At 36.4% G+C, this 19679-nt stretch overlaps 1 protein-coding gene across 1 annotated transcript in view; it reads left to right on the top strand.

Moving 5' to 3' along the window:
• The window catches only part of CNTN5 (contactin 5), a 1393643-nt gene that overhangs the window by 1305215 nt on the left and 68749 nt on the right, over positions 1-19679 (top strand). Inside the window, exon 17 of the mRNA XM_029208299.1 lies at positions 14225-14374. Within this exon, the coding sequence (XP_029064132.1) occupies positions 14225-14374 (150 nt within the window). The remainder of the gene's footprint in view (positions 1-14224; positions 14375-19679) is intronic.

Genomic DNA, 19679 nt, shown 5'->3' with positions numbered 1-19679 from the left:
TATTCGGGGTCTTTTCTGTTTCCATACACATTGTGTAATTTTTTGTTCTAGTTCTGTGAAAAATGCCATTGGTAGTTGTACAGGGATTGCATTGAATCTGTATATTGCTTTGGGTAGTATAGTCTTTTTCACATTGTTGATTCTACCAATCCCAGGACACGGTATACCTCTCCATCTGTATGTATCCTCTTCAATTTCTTCCAACAGTGTCTTATAGTTTTCTGCATACAGGTCTTTTGCCTTCTTAGGTGGGTTTATTCCTAGGTATTTTATTCTTTTTTGTTGCAGTGGTAAATGGGAATGTTTGCTTAATTTCTCTTTCAGATTTTTCATCATTAGTGTATAGGAATGCAAGAGATTTCAGTGCTTTAATTTTGTATTCTGCTACTTTACCAAATACATTGACTAGCTTTAGTAGTTTCCTGGTAGCATCTTCAGGATTCTCTATGTATAGTACGATGTTTTCTGCAAACAGTGACAGCTTTACTTCTTCTTTTCCAATTTGGATTCCTTTAATTTCTTTTTCTTCCCTGATTGCTGTAGCTAAAACTGCAAAATCTATGTTGAATAATAGTGGAAAGAGTGGGCAACCTTGTCTTGTTCCTGATCTTAGAGGAAATGGTTTCAGTTTTTCACCATTGAGAATGATGTTGGCTGTGGGTTTGTCATATATGGCCCTTATTATGTTGAAGTAAGTTCCCTCTATGCCTACTTTCTGTAGGGTTTATATCATAAATCAGTGTTGAATTTTGTCCAAAGCTTTTTCTGCATCTATTGAGATGATCATATGGTTTTTCTCCTTCAAATTTTTAATATGGTGTATCACATTGATTGATTTGCGTATATTGAAGAATCCTTGCATGCCTGGGATAAACCCCATTTGGTCATGGTGTATAATCCTTTTAATGTGCTGTTGGATTCTGTTTGCTAGTATTTTGTTGAGGATTTTTGCATCTATGTTCATCAGTGATATTGGCCTGTAGTTTTCTTTCTTTGTGACATCTTTGTCTGGTTTTGGTATCAGGGTGATGGTTGCCACATAGAATGAGTTTGGGAGTCTTCCTCCCTCTGATGTATTTTGGAAGAGTTTGAGAATGATAGGTGTTAGCTCTTCTCTAAATGTTTGATAGAATTCTCCTGTGAAGCCGTCTGGTCCTGGGCTTTTGTTTGTTGGAAGATTTTTAATCACAGTCCCAATTTCAGTGCTTTTGATTGGTCTGTTTATATTTTCTATTTCTCCCTGGTTCAGACTTGGAAGGTTGTACTTTTCTAAAAATTTGTCCATTTCTTCCATGTGGTCCATTTTATTGGCATATAGTTGCTTGTAGTAATCTCTCATGATCCTTTGTATTTCTGCAATGTCAGTTGTTACTTCTTTTTCATTTCTAATTCTATTGATTTGTCTTCTCCCGGTTTTTTTTTTTTTTTGATGATTCTGGATAATGGTTTATCAATTTCTTTTTATCTTCTCTAAGAACCAGCTTTTAATTTTATTGGTCTTTGCTATTGTTTCCTTCATTTCTTTTTCATTTACTTCTGATCTGATCTTTATGATTTCTTTCCTTTTGCTAACTTTGAGGTTTTTTTGTTCCTTTCTCTATTTGCTTTAGGTGTAAAGTTAGGTTGTTTATTTGAGATGTTTCTTGGTTCTTGAGGTAGGATTGTATTGCTCTACACTTTCCTCTTAGAACTGCTTTTGTTGCATCCCATATTTTTTGAGTCATTGTGTTTTCATTGTCATTTGTTTCTAGGTATTTTTTGATTTCCTCCTTGATTTCTTCAGTGATCTCTTGGTTATTTAGTAGTGTATTGTTTAGCCTCCTTGTGTTTGTATTTTTTACAGATATTTTCCTGTAAATGACATCTAGTCTCATAGAGTGTGGTCAGAAATGATACTTGATATGATTTCAATTTTCTTATACTTGCCAAGGCTTGACTTGTGACCCAAGATATGATGTATCCTGGAGAATGTTTCATGAGCACTTGGGAAGAAGGTGTATTCTGTTGTTTTTGGATGGAATGTCCTATAAATATCAATTAAGTCCATCTTGTTTAATGTATCATTTAAAGCTTGTGTTTCCTTAATTATTTTCATTCTGGATGATCTTTCCACTGGTGAAAGTGGGTTGTTAAAGTCTACTTTGTGTCCTGTACTATGATTTCCCCTTTTATGGCTGTTAGCATTTGCCTTATGTATTGAGGTGCTGCTATGTTGGGTGCATAAATATTTACAATTGTTATATCTTCTTGGATTGATCCCTTGATCCTTATGTAGTGTCCTTCTTTGTCTTTTGTAATAGTCTTTATTTATAAGTTTATTTTCTCTCATATGAAAATTGCTACTCTAGCTTTTTTTGATTGCCCTTTACATGGAATGTCTTTTGCCATCCCCTCACTTTCAGTCAGTATGTGTCCCTAGGTCTGAAGTGGTTCTCTTGTATACAGAATATATACTGGTCTTGTGTTTTTATCCGTTCAGGCAGTCTGTATCTTTTGTTGGAGCATTTAATTCGTTTACATTTAAGGTAGTTATCGATATGTATATTACTGTTACCATTTACTTAATTGATTTGTGCTTGTTATTGTAGGTCTTTTCCTTCTCTTGTGTTTCCTGTCTAGAGAAGTTCCTTTAGCATTTGTTGTAAAACTGGTTTGGTGGTGATGAATTCTCTTAGCTTTTACTTGTCTGCAAAGATTTTAATTTCTCCCTCAAATCTAAATGAGATCCTTGCTGGGTAGAGTAATCTTGGCCGTAGGTTTATTCCCTTTCATCACTTTAAATATGCCCTGCCCCTCACTTCTGGCTTGCATAGTTTCTGCTGAAAGATCTGCTGTTAAACTTATGGGGATTCTGTTGTATATTATTTGTTGTTTTTCCCTTGCTGCTTTTAATATTTTTTCTTTGAATTTAATTTTTGATAGTTTGTTTAATATGTGTCTTGACATTTTTTTCTTTGCATTTATCCTGTATGGGACTCTCTGCACTCCCTGGACTTGACTGACTATTTCCTTTCCCATACTAAGGAAGTTTTCAACTATAATCTCTTCAAATATGTTCTCAGTCTCTTTTTTTTTTTCTCTTCTTCTTCTGGGACTCCTATAATTCGAATGTTGTTGCTTTTAATGTTGTCCCAGAGGTCTCTGAGAATGTCCTCCATTGTTTTCATTATTTTTTTCTTTATTATACTCTGTGGTAGTAATTTCCTGTATTTTATCTTCCAGGTCACTTATCCGTTCTTCTGCCTCAGTTATTCTGATACTGATTCCTTCTAGAAAAATTTTAATTTCATTTTTTTGTTGTTGTTCATCATTGTTTGTTTGCTCTTTCATTCTTCTAGGTCCTTGTTAAACATTTTTGTGTTTTCTCCATTCTATTTCCAAGATTTTGGATCATCTTTACTATCATTACTCTGAATTCTTTTTCAGGTAGATTGCCCATTTCCTCTTCATTTGTTTGGTCTGGTGGGTTTTTACCTTGCTCCTTCAACTGCTGCGTGTTTCTCTGTCTTCTCATTTTTCTTAACTTACTGTGTTTGGGGTCTACTTTTCACAGACAGTAGCTTCGTATTTTCTGTTGTTTTAGGTGCCTGTCCCTAGTGATTAAGGTTGCTTCAGTGGGTTGTGTAGGCCTCCTGGTGTAGGGAACTGGTGCCTGTTTTCTGGTGGGTGGTGCTGGATCTTGTCTTTCTGGTGTGCAGGACCACTTCCAGTGGTGTGTTTTGGGGTGTCTGTAACCTTATTATGATTTTGGGAAGCCTCTCTGCTAATGGGTGGGGTTGTGTTCCTGTCTTGCTAATTGTTTGGCATAGGCTGTCCAACACTGTAGCTTGCTGGTCGCTGAGTGGAGCTGAGTCTTAGCGCTGTGATGGAGATCTCTGGGAGAGCTTTCACCATTTGATATCACATGGAGACAGGAGGTCTCTGGTGGGCCAATATTCTGAACTCGGCTGTCCCTCATCAGAGGCCTGACACCCAGCTGGAGCACCAAGACTGTCAGCCACATGGTTTCAAAGGAAAGGGAGATTAAAATAAAAAATAAATAAATAAATAAAATAAAGTTATTAAAATAATTTTTTTTTAAATTATTAAAAATTAAAAAGTAATTTAAAAAGAATGAAAGAAGAGAGCAACCAAACCAAAAAACTAGTCCACCAGTGATAACAAGTGCTAAAAACCATACTTAAAAAAAATAAAAAGAACAGAGAGAACCCTATGAAAAATTGTAAAATATAGCTATACATACACAATCACACAAAGAAGCATACACATACACACTCGCAAAAATAGAAAAAAATATATATCTCAAGTCTGCAGTTGCTCCCAAATTTCACCGCCTCAATTTTGGGATGATTTGTTGTCTATTCAGGTATTCCAGAGATATAGGGTACATCACGTTGATTGTGGAGACTTAATCCGCTACTTCTGAGGCTTTTGGGAAGTCTGAGGTTTTCTGCCAGCATTCAGTATGTGTTCTGTAGGAGTTGTTCCACATGTAGATGTATTTCTGTTGTATTTGTGGGAAGGAAGGTGATCTCCACATCTTACTCCTCTGCCATCTTGAATGTCTCCCCCTAGGTAGGAGTCTTTAAAACTTATAGTTATGGCTAGGAGAATATAAATATATGTAGCTTTAGGAGGAAGGATAGTTATAAATTTTATATTAATTTTGTTTTTTAGCATTGCATCAGAAATAATTACATCAAGATTAAAACAGAAATTAACTGTTGGTCACACCTGGCAATTTGAACTCCCCTTTCATTCATTCAACAATAATGTAACAAGCAACCTTCAGACAGTGATCTAGGCACTTAGGATGTATGAGGGAACAAAACAAAACAAAACAAAACATTCATGCTCTTGTGTAGAGAGTATTCACATGGGTGAGGACAAACAATAAACAGAGAACATAATAAACATGTAAGTTAAATAGTATCTTGGAAGTTAATGAATGAAACAAATAAAGAAATATTATATTGTAAGGAAGATCAGAAATACTGTGGAAGAGGTAGTATATTAGTCTGCTTGGGCTGTCATAACCAAATGCCATCACCTAGGTGGCTAAAACAACAAAATATTATTTTCTAACAGTTCTGGTGACTGAGCATGTAGGTGTCAGCCAGTTCCTTTTGATTTCTGCTGAGAATGCTCCCCCTGGCTTGCAGATAGTAGCCCTCTCACTGCGTACTCACATAGCAGACAGACAGGAAGCAAGTTTTCCAGTGTCTCTTCTTATAAAGACACTATTCTTATCAAATCATTGTCCCACCCTTATGACTTCATTTAACATTAATTACTTCCTATTTTCAACATAGCTTAATATATTAAAGATAACACAGTATCAATTCCCCAATGTCTCTTCATTTCTCTCAGGATGAAAGCCCAAATCCTTTATGTCTTGGTTCCTCCAATCCCTCTACAAACTCATTTTCTACCATTCTTATTCTGCTCCTGACTCACTGGTCTTCTAATGTCCTGCCTATAATGCATCTAATACCTTTGTACTAGTTACTCGTTTTACATGGGATGCTTTCCTCCAAATATTGGCGTAGCTAAATCCAAACTTCATTCAAAAGTTCACTCAAATGCACCTTCATAATGAGGCTCATACTGACCACTCTGTTTAAAATTTCAAGAGATGTGTGGTGAAGATAGCTGAGTAGAAAGATCCTTAACTCACCACTTCCCATGGGCACACCAAAACTACAGCTATTTACAGAGTGACTACCTATGAGAATAACCCTAAGACTAGGAGAAAATATTATTCTGCAACTGAAGATATAAAGAAGAAACCATAAAAGAGATGGGGACGAGGGACAGAGACACTGTGTATTTGAAACCCACACCACCAGGTATGTGACCCACAAATGGGAGGATAATCACAGTCTCAGAGGTTCTCCCCAAGGAGCAAGGATTCCAAGCCCTACATTGGGCTCCCCACCCTGGGCATCCTGCACCAGGAAGAAGAGTCTCTAGAACTTCTGTCTTTGAAGGCTAGTGGGGCTTGCATTCAGGAGAATTGGAGGGCTGTAAGAAATAGGGACTCCACTCGTAAAAGGCATGCACAAAATCTCACACATTTCAAGTCCCCGTGTAGAGGCCATAATTTTAAAGGCATCTGGGTCAGCCCACTTGCTGATCTTGGAGAGCCTCCTAGAAAAGCAGGAGGCAATGGAGCTCCCCTTGGGGATCGAGACACTGGTGACAGCCATTTGGGGGAGCTCATTCTACCACAAGCACACTGATGCTGTCAAGTGCCATTTTGGAGTCCTTTGTCTAACCTATTATTGCTGAGGGCCTACCTGCCCACCAGCAGGCTGACACCAGCTCAGGGCCCACCCAGGCTGAGCAGCCAACCATTTCAAAACTTGGCCCTGCCCTTAGCAGGCCAGCAGCCATGAGGCAGTACCTGAGAGTCAAACAGAATGGAGGCCAGTCTAGCCCACCAGAGCACCCACAGTAGTCAGCCTCACTACAATAGATGGGTCCATGCAACCCAAATAGGGGAGACCCCTAGAGTATATAGCTCCAGTGACTAGAAGGGCGTGTGCTGTTGGACGTCTATTAGATGTCTCCTACATGAGGCTACTTCTCAATGATGGGGAAGTATAACTGACTTATCCAACACATAGAAATAAGCAAAGAATTAGGCAAGATGAGGAGACAGAGGAATATGATAAAAAGGAAAAAGAAAAAATCTCGTAATATCTCAGAAAAAGAACTAAACAAAGTGGAGATAAGCAATCTACCTGGTAAGAAATTCAAGATAATGTTCATAAAGATGCTCACTACACTCAGGAGAACATAGATGAATGTGGTGATAATTTTAACAAAGAGTTAGAAAATATAAAGAGGATCCAAACAGAGCTGAAAAATACAATAACTGAAATAAATACACTAGAAGAAATCAATACTATATTACATAATACAGAGGAACAGATCAAACTGAAGACACAGTAGCGAAAATCACCCAAGTTGAAAAAAGAAGAAAAAATTTTTTAAAAAATAGGACATGGGCTTCCCTGGTGGTGCAGTGGTTGAGAGTCCATGTGCCGATGCAGGGGACACGGGTTTTTGCCCCGGTCCAGGAAGTTCCCACATGCCGTGGAGTGGCTGGGCCCATGAGCCATGGTCACTGAGCCTGCACGTCTGGAGCCTGTGTTCCACAATGGAAGAGGCCACAGCAGTGAGAAGCCCACATACTGTAAAAAAAAAAAAAAAAAGGGACAGTTTAAAAGACCACTGGGACAACATCTAATGTAGTAGCATTCATGTTATAGAGGTCCCAGAAGAAGAAGGGTCAGAGAAATCATTTGAAGAAATAATAGCTGAAAACTTCCCTAACCTCATAATGGAAACAAACATCAGGTTCCTGGAAGCGCAGTGTCCCAAACAAGATCAACCCATAGAAGCCTAATAGCGGAGAATTTAAGATCTTGCTTACCTCAATGAACAGATCATCCAGGCAGAAAAACCAATAAGGAAACACTGCCCTTAAATGACACATTAGACCAGATAGATTAACAGATAGCTACAGAACATTCCATCCCAAAACAGCAGAATACACATTCTTCTCAAGTGCACATGAAATATTCTCCAGGATAGACCACATGCTAGACCACAAAACAAGTCTCAGTAAATTCATGAAGAATGAAACCATACTGAGCACTTATCCAAATGCAATGATTTAAGACTAGAAATCAACTACAAGGAAAAAAACTACAAAAAACACAAACACATGGAGGCTAAACAATATACTACTAAACAACCAATGGCAGGGGATTTCTCTGGTGGTCCAGTGGTTAAAACTCTGCGCTTCCACAGCAGGGAGTATGGGTTCAATCCCTGGTTGGGGAACTAAGATCCCGCAGGCTGCACAGACAAAATAAATAAATAAATAAAATAAATTTTAAAAAATAAAGAAAGCATTGTTCTGCTAAGATATAATGTTTGGAAAAAAGAATAATAACTAACATTAAGAAATGAAAGACTCCTTATAAAAAAAAATCAATGGGTCACTGAAGAAATCAAAGAGGAAATCAAAAAAATTCCTGGTGACATATGAAAATTAAAACAACGTCTTAAAATCTATGGGATGCTGCAAAAGCAGTTCTAAAGTTTTAGAAATACAAGTCTACCTCAGGAAACCAGAAAAATCTCAAGGAAACAACCTACCCCTACCCCTAAAGGAACTAGTAAAGGAACAAATAAAACCCAAAGTTAGTGGAAGATATGAAATAATAAATTTCAGAGTAGAAATAAGTGAAATAGAGATTAAATAAAACAATAGGAAACAAAAACCAATAAAACTAGGAGCTGTTTCTTTGAAAGTATAAACAAAATTGATAAACCTTTAGTCAGACTCATCAAGAAAAAGAGAGCCCATATCAATAAAATCAAGAATGAAAGAGAAGTTACAACCGTTACATAAATAAAAATAATACTAATCTCTTATAAAGGATCATAAGAGATTACTATGAAAAATTATTTGCCAATAAATTGACAATCTAGAACAAATAGATAAATTTCTAGAAACTTATAATCTCCCAAGACTGAATCAGAAAGAAATGGAAAATAAAACAGATCAGTTACTAGTATTGAAAATGAATCAGTAATAAAAAAAATAAAAGCCAACAAAAAGAAGTACAGGACCAGATGACTTCAAAGGGTATTTCTGCTAAACATTTAAAGAAGAGTTAGTACCTATTCTTCTCAAACTATCCAAAAAAATTGAAGAGGAAGGAACATTTCCAAACTCTTTCTATGAGGCCAGCATCACCCTGATAACAAAACTAGATAAAGACAACATAAAAAATAAAAATATATGCCAATATCACTGATGAACATGGATTCAAAAATCCTCAACAAAATGTTAACAAACTGAATTCAACAATTCATAAAAAAGATCATACAGCAAGGTTAAGTGGGATTTATACCAGGGATGCAAAGATGATTCAATATTCCTAAATCAATCAGTGTGATATACCACATTAAATAATTGAAGAATAAAAATCATATACATATCAAAGTAGATACAGAAAAGCTTTTGAAAAAAATCAACATCCATTTATGATAAAAATTCTCAACAAAGTAGGTATAGAGGAAATATGCTTCAACATAGTAAAGGTCATAAATGACAAGCCCATAACTAACATCATATTGAATGGTGAAAAGCTGAAAGCATTTCCTCTAAGATCAGGAACAAAACAAGTATGCCCACTTTTACTACCTTTATGGAAGTCCTAGCCATAACAATCAGACAAGAAAACATAAATAGAAGGAATCCAAATTGGAAAGGAGAAGTACAACTCACTGTTTTCAGATGAAACAATACTATACATAGAAAATGATATAATGAAAGAATTAATATTGTTAAAATGACCAAACCACCTAAGGCAATCTAAAGATTCAATGCAATTTCTATCAAAATACCAATGGCAATTTTCACAGAACTAGAACAAATAATTCTAAAATTTGTATGGAAACACAAAACACCCCTAATAGCCAAGACAATCAAGAAAGAAACAAAAAGCTGGAGGTATCATTCTCCCTCACTTCAAACTGTACTACAAAGCTACAGTAATCAAAATAGTATGGGAAATGAGAGCCCAGAAATAAACCCACACACATATGGTTAACTAATCTATGGCAAAGGATGCAAGAATATAAAATGAGGAGAAGAAAGACCTTTCAGTAAATAATGCTGGGAAAACTGGATAGCTACATGCAAAAGAATCAAATTGGACTACCTTCTCACACCATATACAAAAATAAACTCAAAATGGATTAAAGACTTAAATGTAAGACATGAAACCATAAAATTCCTAGAAGAAAACATAGTACACTGTTCGACATCAGTCTTAATATTTATTTTGGATCTGTCTCCTCAGACGAGGGCACTAAAAGCAAAAATCAACAAATGGGACTACATCAAACTAAAAAATTTTAGCATAACAAAGGAAACTATCAACAAAACAAAAAGGTAGACTACTGGAATATTTGAAGATATTTGCAAATCATACATCTAATAAGGGGTTAATATCCAAAATATACAAAGAACTCATACAACTCAACATCAAATAAAAAAATCAAACAACCTGATTAAAAAATTGGCAGAGGACCTAAATAGACATTTTTCCAAAGAAAACATAGAGATGGCCAACAGACACATGAAAAGGCACTCAACATCACTAAGCATCAGAGAAATGCAAGTCAAAACTACAATGAGATATTACCTCACACCTGTGAAAATGGTTCTTAGCAAAAAAGCAACAAATAACAAACGTTGGTGAGCATATGGAGAAAAGGATACTCCTGTGCATTCTTAGTAGGAATGTAAGTTGGTATATCCACTATGGAAAACAGTAATAGCTTCCTCAAAAAAATTAAAAATAGGATTACTAAAATCTGGTGCTTGCTGTTGTATTGCCAGATGCAGAAATGCAGCAGAACACTGATGCTCCCTCCACAAGCTCTTATCGTCGACCAAGCTCTTGATTTTTTTAACATCTGGACTTAGCCAAGTATATTTGGCCACGTTAAAAATAGTATCTTTGTTATTAAAAATTTGGTTGCAGAATTTTAAAAAATAGAATTACTATAAAATCCAGCAATCCCACTTCAGGGTATTTATCTAAACAAAACAAAAACACTAGTTCAAAAAGATGTATGCACTCCAATGTTCATTGCAGCATTATTTATAATAGCCAGGATATGGAAGCCACTTAAGTGTTCATTGATAGATGGATAAAGAATATGTGGTAAATATATAAACAATGGAATATTACTCAGCTATAATAATAATGAAATCTTGCCATTTGACATCATGTGTATGGATTTAGAGGGTCTTATGCTAATGAAATATCAGAGAAAAACAAATACCACATGATCTCATATACGGAATTCAAAAAACAAAAAAAGAAAGAAAACAGACTCTTAGATACATAGAACAGACAGATATTGCCAGAAAGTTGGCATTGGGGGATGTGAAATAGGTGAAGGAGATTAAGAGGTACAAATCTCTAGTTATAAATAAATAAGTTACAGGCATGTAATATACAGCCTAAGAATATGGTCAGTAATATTGTAATATATTTGTTTAGGGACAGATGGTTACTAGACATAATGTGGCAATCATTTCATAACGTATGCAATGCCAAATCATTCTGTAGTGCACGTGAAACTAACATAGATTGTGCAACAAGTGAATTTCCAAAATTAAAATAAATTTTAAAAAATTTTAAAAATCACAACCTGCCTGCTATGGACTGACTTGTGTCTCCCCAAAATTAATATGTTGAAATCCTAACCACTGTATGACTGTATTTGGGGGAGACACCTTTAAAGAGGTCAGACAGAAATTAGATATACAAGGCTGGAGTTTAAGAGTGAGGTTTAGAATAAAGATATAAATTAGGAAATTATTGGCATATAAATTTCATTTAATACCATAAAACTGCATGCCATCTCAAAGGATATAAGCATAAAATAAAGAAGAAAGGAGTGTGAAAACTAAGCCCTCAAGTATCAAATAGAAAAAAGTTGTGGAAAAGGAGCCATCCAAAGAATACAGAGGGGAAGCAACCATTTGTTAAAAAAAAAAAAAAAGAATGTGATATCCTGACAGAAAAAAAGAGTAAAATCTATCAAGGAAGAGAAAGTAATCAACTGGGTCAAATGCTGCTGACTTGGAAAGTATGATGAGGAATGAGAATTGATCATTGATTTAAGCAACATAGAAGTAATTTGTGATCTTGACACTAGAAGTTTTAGTAAAATAGTAAGGACTAAAGTCTCATAAGAATTGGTTTAAGAGAAAATGGAGAAAAGTTAATGCAGACAACTCTTTTAAGAAGTTTTGCTCCAAAGGGAAGTGGAGAAATCAAAACACTTTGAAGTCAGAGATGTCATAATTTGCTTATGAGTTGGAGTAGTGCAGGGGAAAAAGAAAGAAATCCAGGATGACCCCCAAATTTTGGATACAGAAATTCTCATTCACTGAGTAGGAAATACTGCAGAAGTAGGTGTGGGAAATTAAGGTTAAGAATCCCATCTAAATAGAAATGTTTAATAGGTCATAGGACATGTGAATTTGGAGTCTAGGGAGGAAGTTCATGGCTGAAAATATTGGCGTCATCAGCATACAGAAGGTATTTAAAATCATGAGACTAGATAAGATCACCATGGAGTTAAAAAAAAATGGGAGTTAGTAGAACTGTGGTGCACCTGGAAGAAGAAAAGAAACTAGCAACAGAGACTGATAAGGCATAATCAGAAAGGAGAAAAACAGAAGTTTTGAAAAGTATTTCAAAGAGCAGAGCATGATCAACTGTGTCATAGCATGATGTTAGAACAAACAATCTAAGGAACAGAGACCCAGCCATACGGTTTTAGCAATAGAGACCATTGGTGATCTTTACAGGAGCAGTTATAGTGGAATGCTGGAGGTAAGAGCTTGATTGGAGTGGGTTCAAGAGTGAATAGAAAGAGAATAATTGGAGATAGCAAATAAGGCACAAATAACTCTCGAGAAGTTTTGCTATAAAAGAAACATAGAGACTGAGTGAAGGCTGGAAGGAGAGAAAATTTTGAGACAATTTTGTTTTGATTTGTTTTTAAGTGGGAAAAATACCTGCATGCTTGCTTTAGAGACATTTGTGGGGGAGGTGGGGAGGAGAGAGACACAACTGAGATGGATTGACCTCTTCTTTACAATATCTTAAGAGGGCCACCCCTTGAGAGGCATAAAGTTGCCTTAGAGTGGATTCATGTTTCTACTGTAGTTAAAAGTTGGAAGAATGTTCAGAAAGAAGAATGAGTATATGGCAATTTTGCTAATGACGGATTATGAATTCCAAAGGCCCTAATAAAAGGATTTTAAACAGTAGGGAAGGATGACAACTGAGACAGAAAGAGGAAATGTGCAGAGTTCTATGGGTATTAGAATAAAATGGATGAGGCACAACCTATCTGTCTGGAGTTGCTTGAAATGACTGACATAAACAGAAGTCAATGAAACAGTAAGTCCTGAGGGACCCAAGGCAAGTATTGGCGAAGCAGTGTATGTTGGGCTCTACGGAGAGCTGAGTGTCTTGGTATCTCTTCTTCCCACCTTTATGTTTGGCATACACAGCTCAGTATTCTACCAAGCTATGGACTGAACAGTGGCCTTTATCCCCTACCTCTTAGACTCCAAGCATGTTGCTCATTTGCCAGTGCAGCAAAAGGGGACAGACTTTTTTCATGTCTTCATTTCACTGCTTTAAAAAGTCAGCTCTGTAGGGCTGTGAGATTTGTCAGGCAGCCCACACTGCCTATGCGCTGATCATTCACCTTTCAGGGAGCTAATTATTTGGTAATATTCTACTGTTACATTTCAAAAGAGATTTTTATGGGAAATCCAAGATGCATTTAATTACACCTTGTCACAGTAAAAGTCCATCAAGTCATCAGATCAAGAGCTCCCTCCTGCCACTGCCCTGCCATGTTTAAACAGAAATCCAGGGCTGATATAAACCCAGAGAATGATTGAACTTCATAAGGGAGGTTTTCTACTTTCCCCCTTTTCACCTCTATAACAAATGTTCTTCCAGAAATATTTCCTACACAGCAGAGATGAGTGAACAAGAAAAGCAGTCAAATAGAGCATAAATGCTATGTAAAAAATACTTTACTATGTGGTAATTATATTGACACACAATTTTATGTTTTAATAAAATCTAAATGTAGTGCAAAAATCACTCCAAGGAGAGTTCAGAGCTTCCACTTTGAAACCACAAACTGGAGTTTTTAAATTAGAGAAATATATTCTTACTCTGCTGCTTGGAACTGCCAAGTGGCTAAGCATGTTTGCCAGAACTGTGAGGAGAAAACTGCTCAAGAAATTTCTCTAGAAATATGAGAACTATTTGCTTAAATTAGAGCACTAGTTGGTGTCTTATCTGGGGCTGAGGGGTTGACAAAATGATCATGGCAAGTTATGTTATGTCAATCTATGTGTAAATATGAGATGAAAGAATTCTAACTACAACAAACTGACATGTGCAAGTGTTTACTTCTGAAGATTGATTTTCATTTTACTAATGAGATGGGAGGTGACACATGACCATGTGTTATAAGGATGTACGCAGCAGCCTGCCAATTATGTCAGTGCCTGTGATATCTTTGATCGCGATCTATAAGCATTTCCAGTTCACTTAATGGCATGAAATCTACTTCCTCTCCACAGTCCCAGAAATCATAACAGGGGACATGGAATCAGCCATGGCAGTGGACCTGAACCCCTGGGTGGAATATGAATTCAGAGTGGTGGCCACCAATCCAATTGGGACTGGAGATCCAAGCACCCCATCTCGAATGATCCGCACAAATGAAGCAGGTAAGAATATTGGGGAGTCAGCATTCTATTTGGTATGTCCCTAATCACTTTTAAAGCAAGTTGAATTAACCATTAATGCTTGCTTTAGTATAATTTTTCCTGATTCATTTACCTAGACATCATAAAATATTTTTCTTCAAAATAATTCTTTCATTTTATCTGTTTTCAGAACATTCTTTCCTTGTTTCTACAAGTACAGGTCTAGGTGCTTCAATTTCCTCCCAAACCTTGCCTGCATCAAGTTACCATGAAACTGAAGCAGTTAGTTTCTTCTTCTAATTATATTCATTCAATACAGCAGACCTATAAAATTCAGAATAGATTAGCTCACCCTCTTTTTCACCAGTGATAACAGTTACCTCTAATTATAGGGTACTTCCTTAAACTCTTTATGTTGCCCTTCACCGTCTGAGCTGGTATAAATTACACTTGGTAACGACAAACATAGTCTTAACTTGACCTACTGCCCTCTTGATGTCTATGTGTAAAATAACTGCTTCCTAACTTAGAAAAAAAAACAGTATTCTTCCGGCCCTTAGAATGAAGTATCTCTGATAGAATCTTTCTAAAGACCACACAAGGAAAATTAACAGCTTTATTTAAAAACAAATGTTAAGATAACTTGTCCATCATCTGAAAGAAGCAGAATAAAGAAAAATTGTTAGTAGAGTTTTGATTACTTTGGACAAAGTCTTATTGAGATTTATCTGTATGTCCCTATAAAATTGTATATAAAAAGTATTTAGTAAGGCACTAGCTTAGGCAAACACAAATATCAATAATGTTGATAAGAAAGATTAAAACAACAGAGAAATGAAGAGGGGGGTCGATTACAGATACGAGAAGGAGAAATACAAATTAATGTCTTTACACTCAATGGTAACATGAATCTCAATAATCATTACAACGTAAGTACACTAAGGATGAGAATTTTGTCTTATTTGTTCACTGTTTTATCTTCAATACCTAGAACAATGTCTGGCACTGGTACTCCATATGTCTTTGTTGAAAGATTAAAAAGGAATATTCCTTTTCTTTCCTTTATATGCTGCTATCCACATCAGGACCCAGGTCAGAGACACATGTACATAGAAGGTTAAGAATGAACTGTGTATTGTACATTTTGTATCATAGTTATAGAATTGGACCAAAAATGTGATTTGTGACTTCTTAGAAATCGAACAAAGCTTATAATAATTAAAATAAATTATCAAAAGTGTTGGTTCTTTCTCTAAAACACACTCAGTCTGGTTCTTAAAAAGAGAAAGAAAGAAAAGAAAAGAATCCCAAATGATCAACTTATTGCATAAAGTGTGAATAATCATTAAAAAGATGTTCAAATTCTTTTCATATAAAAATTAAGCAACCAAGAAAAGAAAAACTAGTCTAAATATGTTGGAAAAGATTCATTCACAGAAAAATCCAACTTTTCTGCTTTTGTGATTTGCCTATCACGTTTTTTTTTTCTGCTACTTTTTCAATAGTGTGAATTTTTAATTGAACATTAATTGCTAGGTTGGATTTCCATGCATTCGTGAAATCAGCCATGCTTTCATTGTGTACAGGTGTTCATTAATTAAGGGCATAACAGGTTAGTTGTTCCTCATTTTATGTACTCACTGTGCAGATATTGAAATGACTGCCAATATTAGTACTTAGGCTCACATATTTTCTAAAAAGCACTGCCTTAATTTGCATACTGTTAATTGTGTTTAAACAAAGGCAAAGATTACTGCCTAATTCAGATGTTCTCTATAAATATTCATTTCAAAATAAATAATCCGTTTGGGGTGAATAATCATTTTAGACTTTCTGTAGTACAAATCTCTTTGTGCTATTAAAAATAACAACAACACTTTCACTTTTCAAGTTAAATCGTATTCAGATAATGCATTTTAAAAGATTTGTCCCTTGTCTATTTCTGAAGCTACTTCAATCATATAGTGCCTGTCTCTCCATTTTATCATGAGTTCTATACACATGACGTACTCTAGTCCATTAAAATCTTATGGAAGAGAAGAGAAATAGCATGAAAAATACATGAAATACTCTTTTTTGAAAGTGAGTTGAGGAAGGCTGTACTGCATACTTTATGCTTCTTGTGCTTTGGTACCACACAGGGCTAAAGCTGCTAATGGTGTTGAACCAAGGGTTGAGTTTTGTGCCTGTTTTGTCAGGCAGCACAGATTAAAAGGGACACTAACATCCTGAGACATCCTCTCAAGTGATGCACTCTGCCTCTGTTAAGTACATGTCCTGTATTTTAAAAGATGATGCTGTTCTAATGGGCCAAGTAATCTTTGAAAACCAATGGAGCTGCCTGGAAGAGAAAAGGTCTCACACTCGGGATATTGAATCAAAAGTTTTATGTCCCTTTAAAATTCTCCTCTTTACTAGGATATTCTAAATCCCAAAGCAGTTTTAGTAAAACATTTTTACCTTAGATTGTTTCTTGCCCACACACCAAAAACGGTTAATTTTTCTTTGCAATATACTGTAGGGTATATTTTGAATTTTATGGTCATCAAAATACTCTTCATAAGCAATAAATATAAGATAAATTGGTTTAGTCAACTTATTATTTTTAGGATGTCAAAATCGTGATACAAATACAGATTTCCCCAGCTATCTAAAAGGAAAGCATTCCTAAGAAAACTTGTAAGCCAAAATGGCATAAAGTGAAGAATCAATTTTCATTTTTCACCTTTTTCATAAAAGTGAAAATCTATTCAGATTGTTTTCAGTTTGTGAAAATAGGTACTAATGTAGGTCTTTTGTAAAAAACAAAGTGGTATAAAGCAAACTTTTGAAAAGCAAGGGATACCTGTATATGTTTGCACTTTAATGTATGTTTATATTTATTTATTTATAGTTCAATTTTCTTACAAGTTTTAGTGAGTTTGTTAGCTACAGAGAGAGAGAAAGAAATTTGCAAATGTGGAAATGTGTTACTATCTTCAAACCAGTATATAAGTTTGTGTTGAATATTGGGAATGCTTTCTCTACCATTTAAAAAGATGACACTCAAGAGAGAAAAATCACATTTTAGGAAATGAATTTTGAAATAAACACTCTGGTAGAAATGATAAAATATGTAAATATGAATTTAGCAAGAACAATTCTCTCATTTAACTGAACTTTAATATTCTGTGTTACATATTTATAACACTAACTGATGAAAGATAAATGAAAAGGAGAGAAGATACCATTAACTATGTAATCTATAGTTTAGAAAGGTTTGGTCTTCTCTGTTCTATAAAATTTCTATTATTATTAAAGCTCTTGGTTTAAATCTCAATACCTGCAGTTTTTTATTTCAAATTATGATGAACTGATAGAGAGAGATAAAAGAAGGTGCTACCTAATACCTGTAATTAAGAGTTTGAGGTTCAGAGTTATGCAGATCTGGATTAATGTTCCTCTATGCCACTTACTAGCAATAAACATAGGTAAGCTATATGCATTGTTCAAGGCTCAGTTTTTTCACTTGTAAAATGGAGATCATATAGCAACCTACTTCCTTGGATTATTGTGTTAAATAAGATAATGAAGGTAAAGAGTTTGGCACATGGTAAGTGCTTAACATTAGCCATTTATTATTATTATTATCATGAATTTAAATGAGTTATTACTTTATTAAATATAAATTTAAATGAAAGTAATTATGCATGTTGCTATTTTCGTATAGAGGAAACATTTTCAGGTTAAATATATGTTTGTCAACATAGTAAGAGCCATTCAGTCTCTTGGCTTGCAGTTGCCTCCAAGACACTGTCCTGTTGAGAAGTCTCCACAGCAGACTGTTTGTCATCCATCCTGGCCCCTCAACCCACCTGAATGATTGGGGAGTCAAGAGAGCCCTTCAGAGTGTGGTGCACCGTACAGAGCACCATGTTCCCCTCTACATCCCCCTTCTCCACCTCCATGTCTGGGCTCTCCATGCTGCTTTTCTTGTCTAGCCATCCTAATCCATAAGTGGATCATGATATTGTCACAACACGTAGCCATTTTCTTTGGTTCTTATAACATAGATAACACAAAAGGAGCAGAGAAGAAGAAGTGTCAAATGAAAGACTTTGCTTAAACACATTGTTGCATATTCAATAACTTTCTAGTTTCTTAGTGCATTGTAGTCTGTCCTGTCATTCTCTTTGGACTTTGAAATGGAAAATGTCACATATTTTTTGCCACACAAGGAAAAACTTTTCTACATTTAAGAGATTAATGGTCAACCAGATAAATATGACTATCAGGTAAACAATCAGATGAAAATCTTTCCTAGCCTTAGCACTTTCTGTACTATATTATGTTACAGTTAGGTAACTGGTTTACTGAGCAGACTGAAATACATAGAGTTTAAACATAAGAGCTTAATTCTTCTCCCACCATTGTTCTCCAATATGTTCCATCTCATCTCTGGCTTCAGCCTCAACTATATCCAAAGCTCTTTTAGGTACTAGGACAGTTTCATTTTCAGCTATTAAAAAATTCTATACTGGGGAGGAGCTTCAACATGACGGAAGAGTAAGACGTGGAGATCACCTTCCTCTACACAAATACATCAGAAATACATCTACATGTGGAACAGCTCCTACAGAACACCTACTGAACGCTGGCAGAAGACCTCAGACTTCCCAAAAGGCAAGAAATTCCCCATGTACCTGGGTAGGGCAAAAGAAAAAAGAAAACACAGGGACAAAAGAATAGGGACAGGACCTGCACCAGTGGGAGGGAGCTGTGAAGGAGGAAAGGTTTCCACACACTAGGAAGCCCCCCCAGGCGGAGACTGCGGGTGGCTGAGGGGGGAAGCTCCGGAGCCAGGGCGGAGAGCGCAGCAACAGGGGGGCGGAGGGCAGAGCGGAGACATTCCCACACAGAGGATCGGTGCCGACCGGCACTCACCAGCCCGAGAAGCTTGTCTGCTCACCCGCCAGGGCGGGCAGGGCTGGGAGCTGAGGCTCGGGCTTCGGTCGGATCGCAGGGAGAGAACTGGGGTTGGCTGCATGAACACAGCCTGAAGGGGTTAGTGCACCATAGCCAGACGGGAGGGAGTCCGGGAAAAAGTCTGGACCTGCCATAAGAGACAAGAGACTTTTTCTTCCCTCTTTGTTTCCTGGTGCCCGAGAAGAGGGGATTAAGAGCGCCGCTTAAAGGAGCTCCAGAGACGGGCGCGGGCCGCGGCTATCAGCGCGGACACCAGAGACGGGCATGGGACGCTGAGACTGCTGCTGCAGCCACCAAGAAGCCTGTGTGCGAGCACAGGTCACTATCCCCACCTCCCCTCCTGGGAACCTGTGCAGCCCGC

Source organism: Monodon monoceros, unplaced genomic scaffold (genome assembly GCF_005190385.1).
Source record: "Monodon monoceros isolate NGI ecotype Baffin Bay Population unplaced genomic scaffold, NGI_Narwhal_1 Super_Scaffold_7, whole genome shotgun sequence".
In the NCBI taxonomy this organism is placed as follows: Eukaryota; Metazoa; Chordata; class Mammalia; order Artiodactyla; family Monodontidae; genus Monodon; species Monodon monoceros.
Note: the sequence above shows the minus strand (reverse complement) of the source record. Positions and strands in the feature narration are given on the sequence as shown.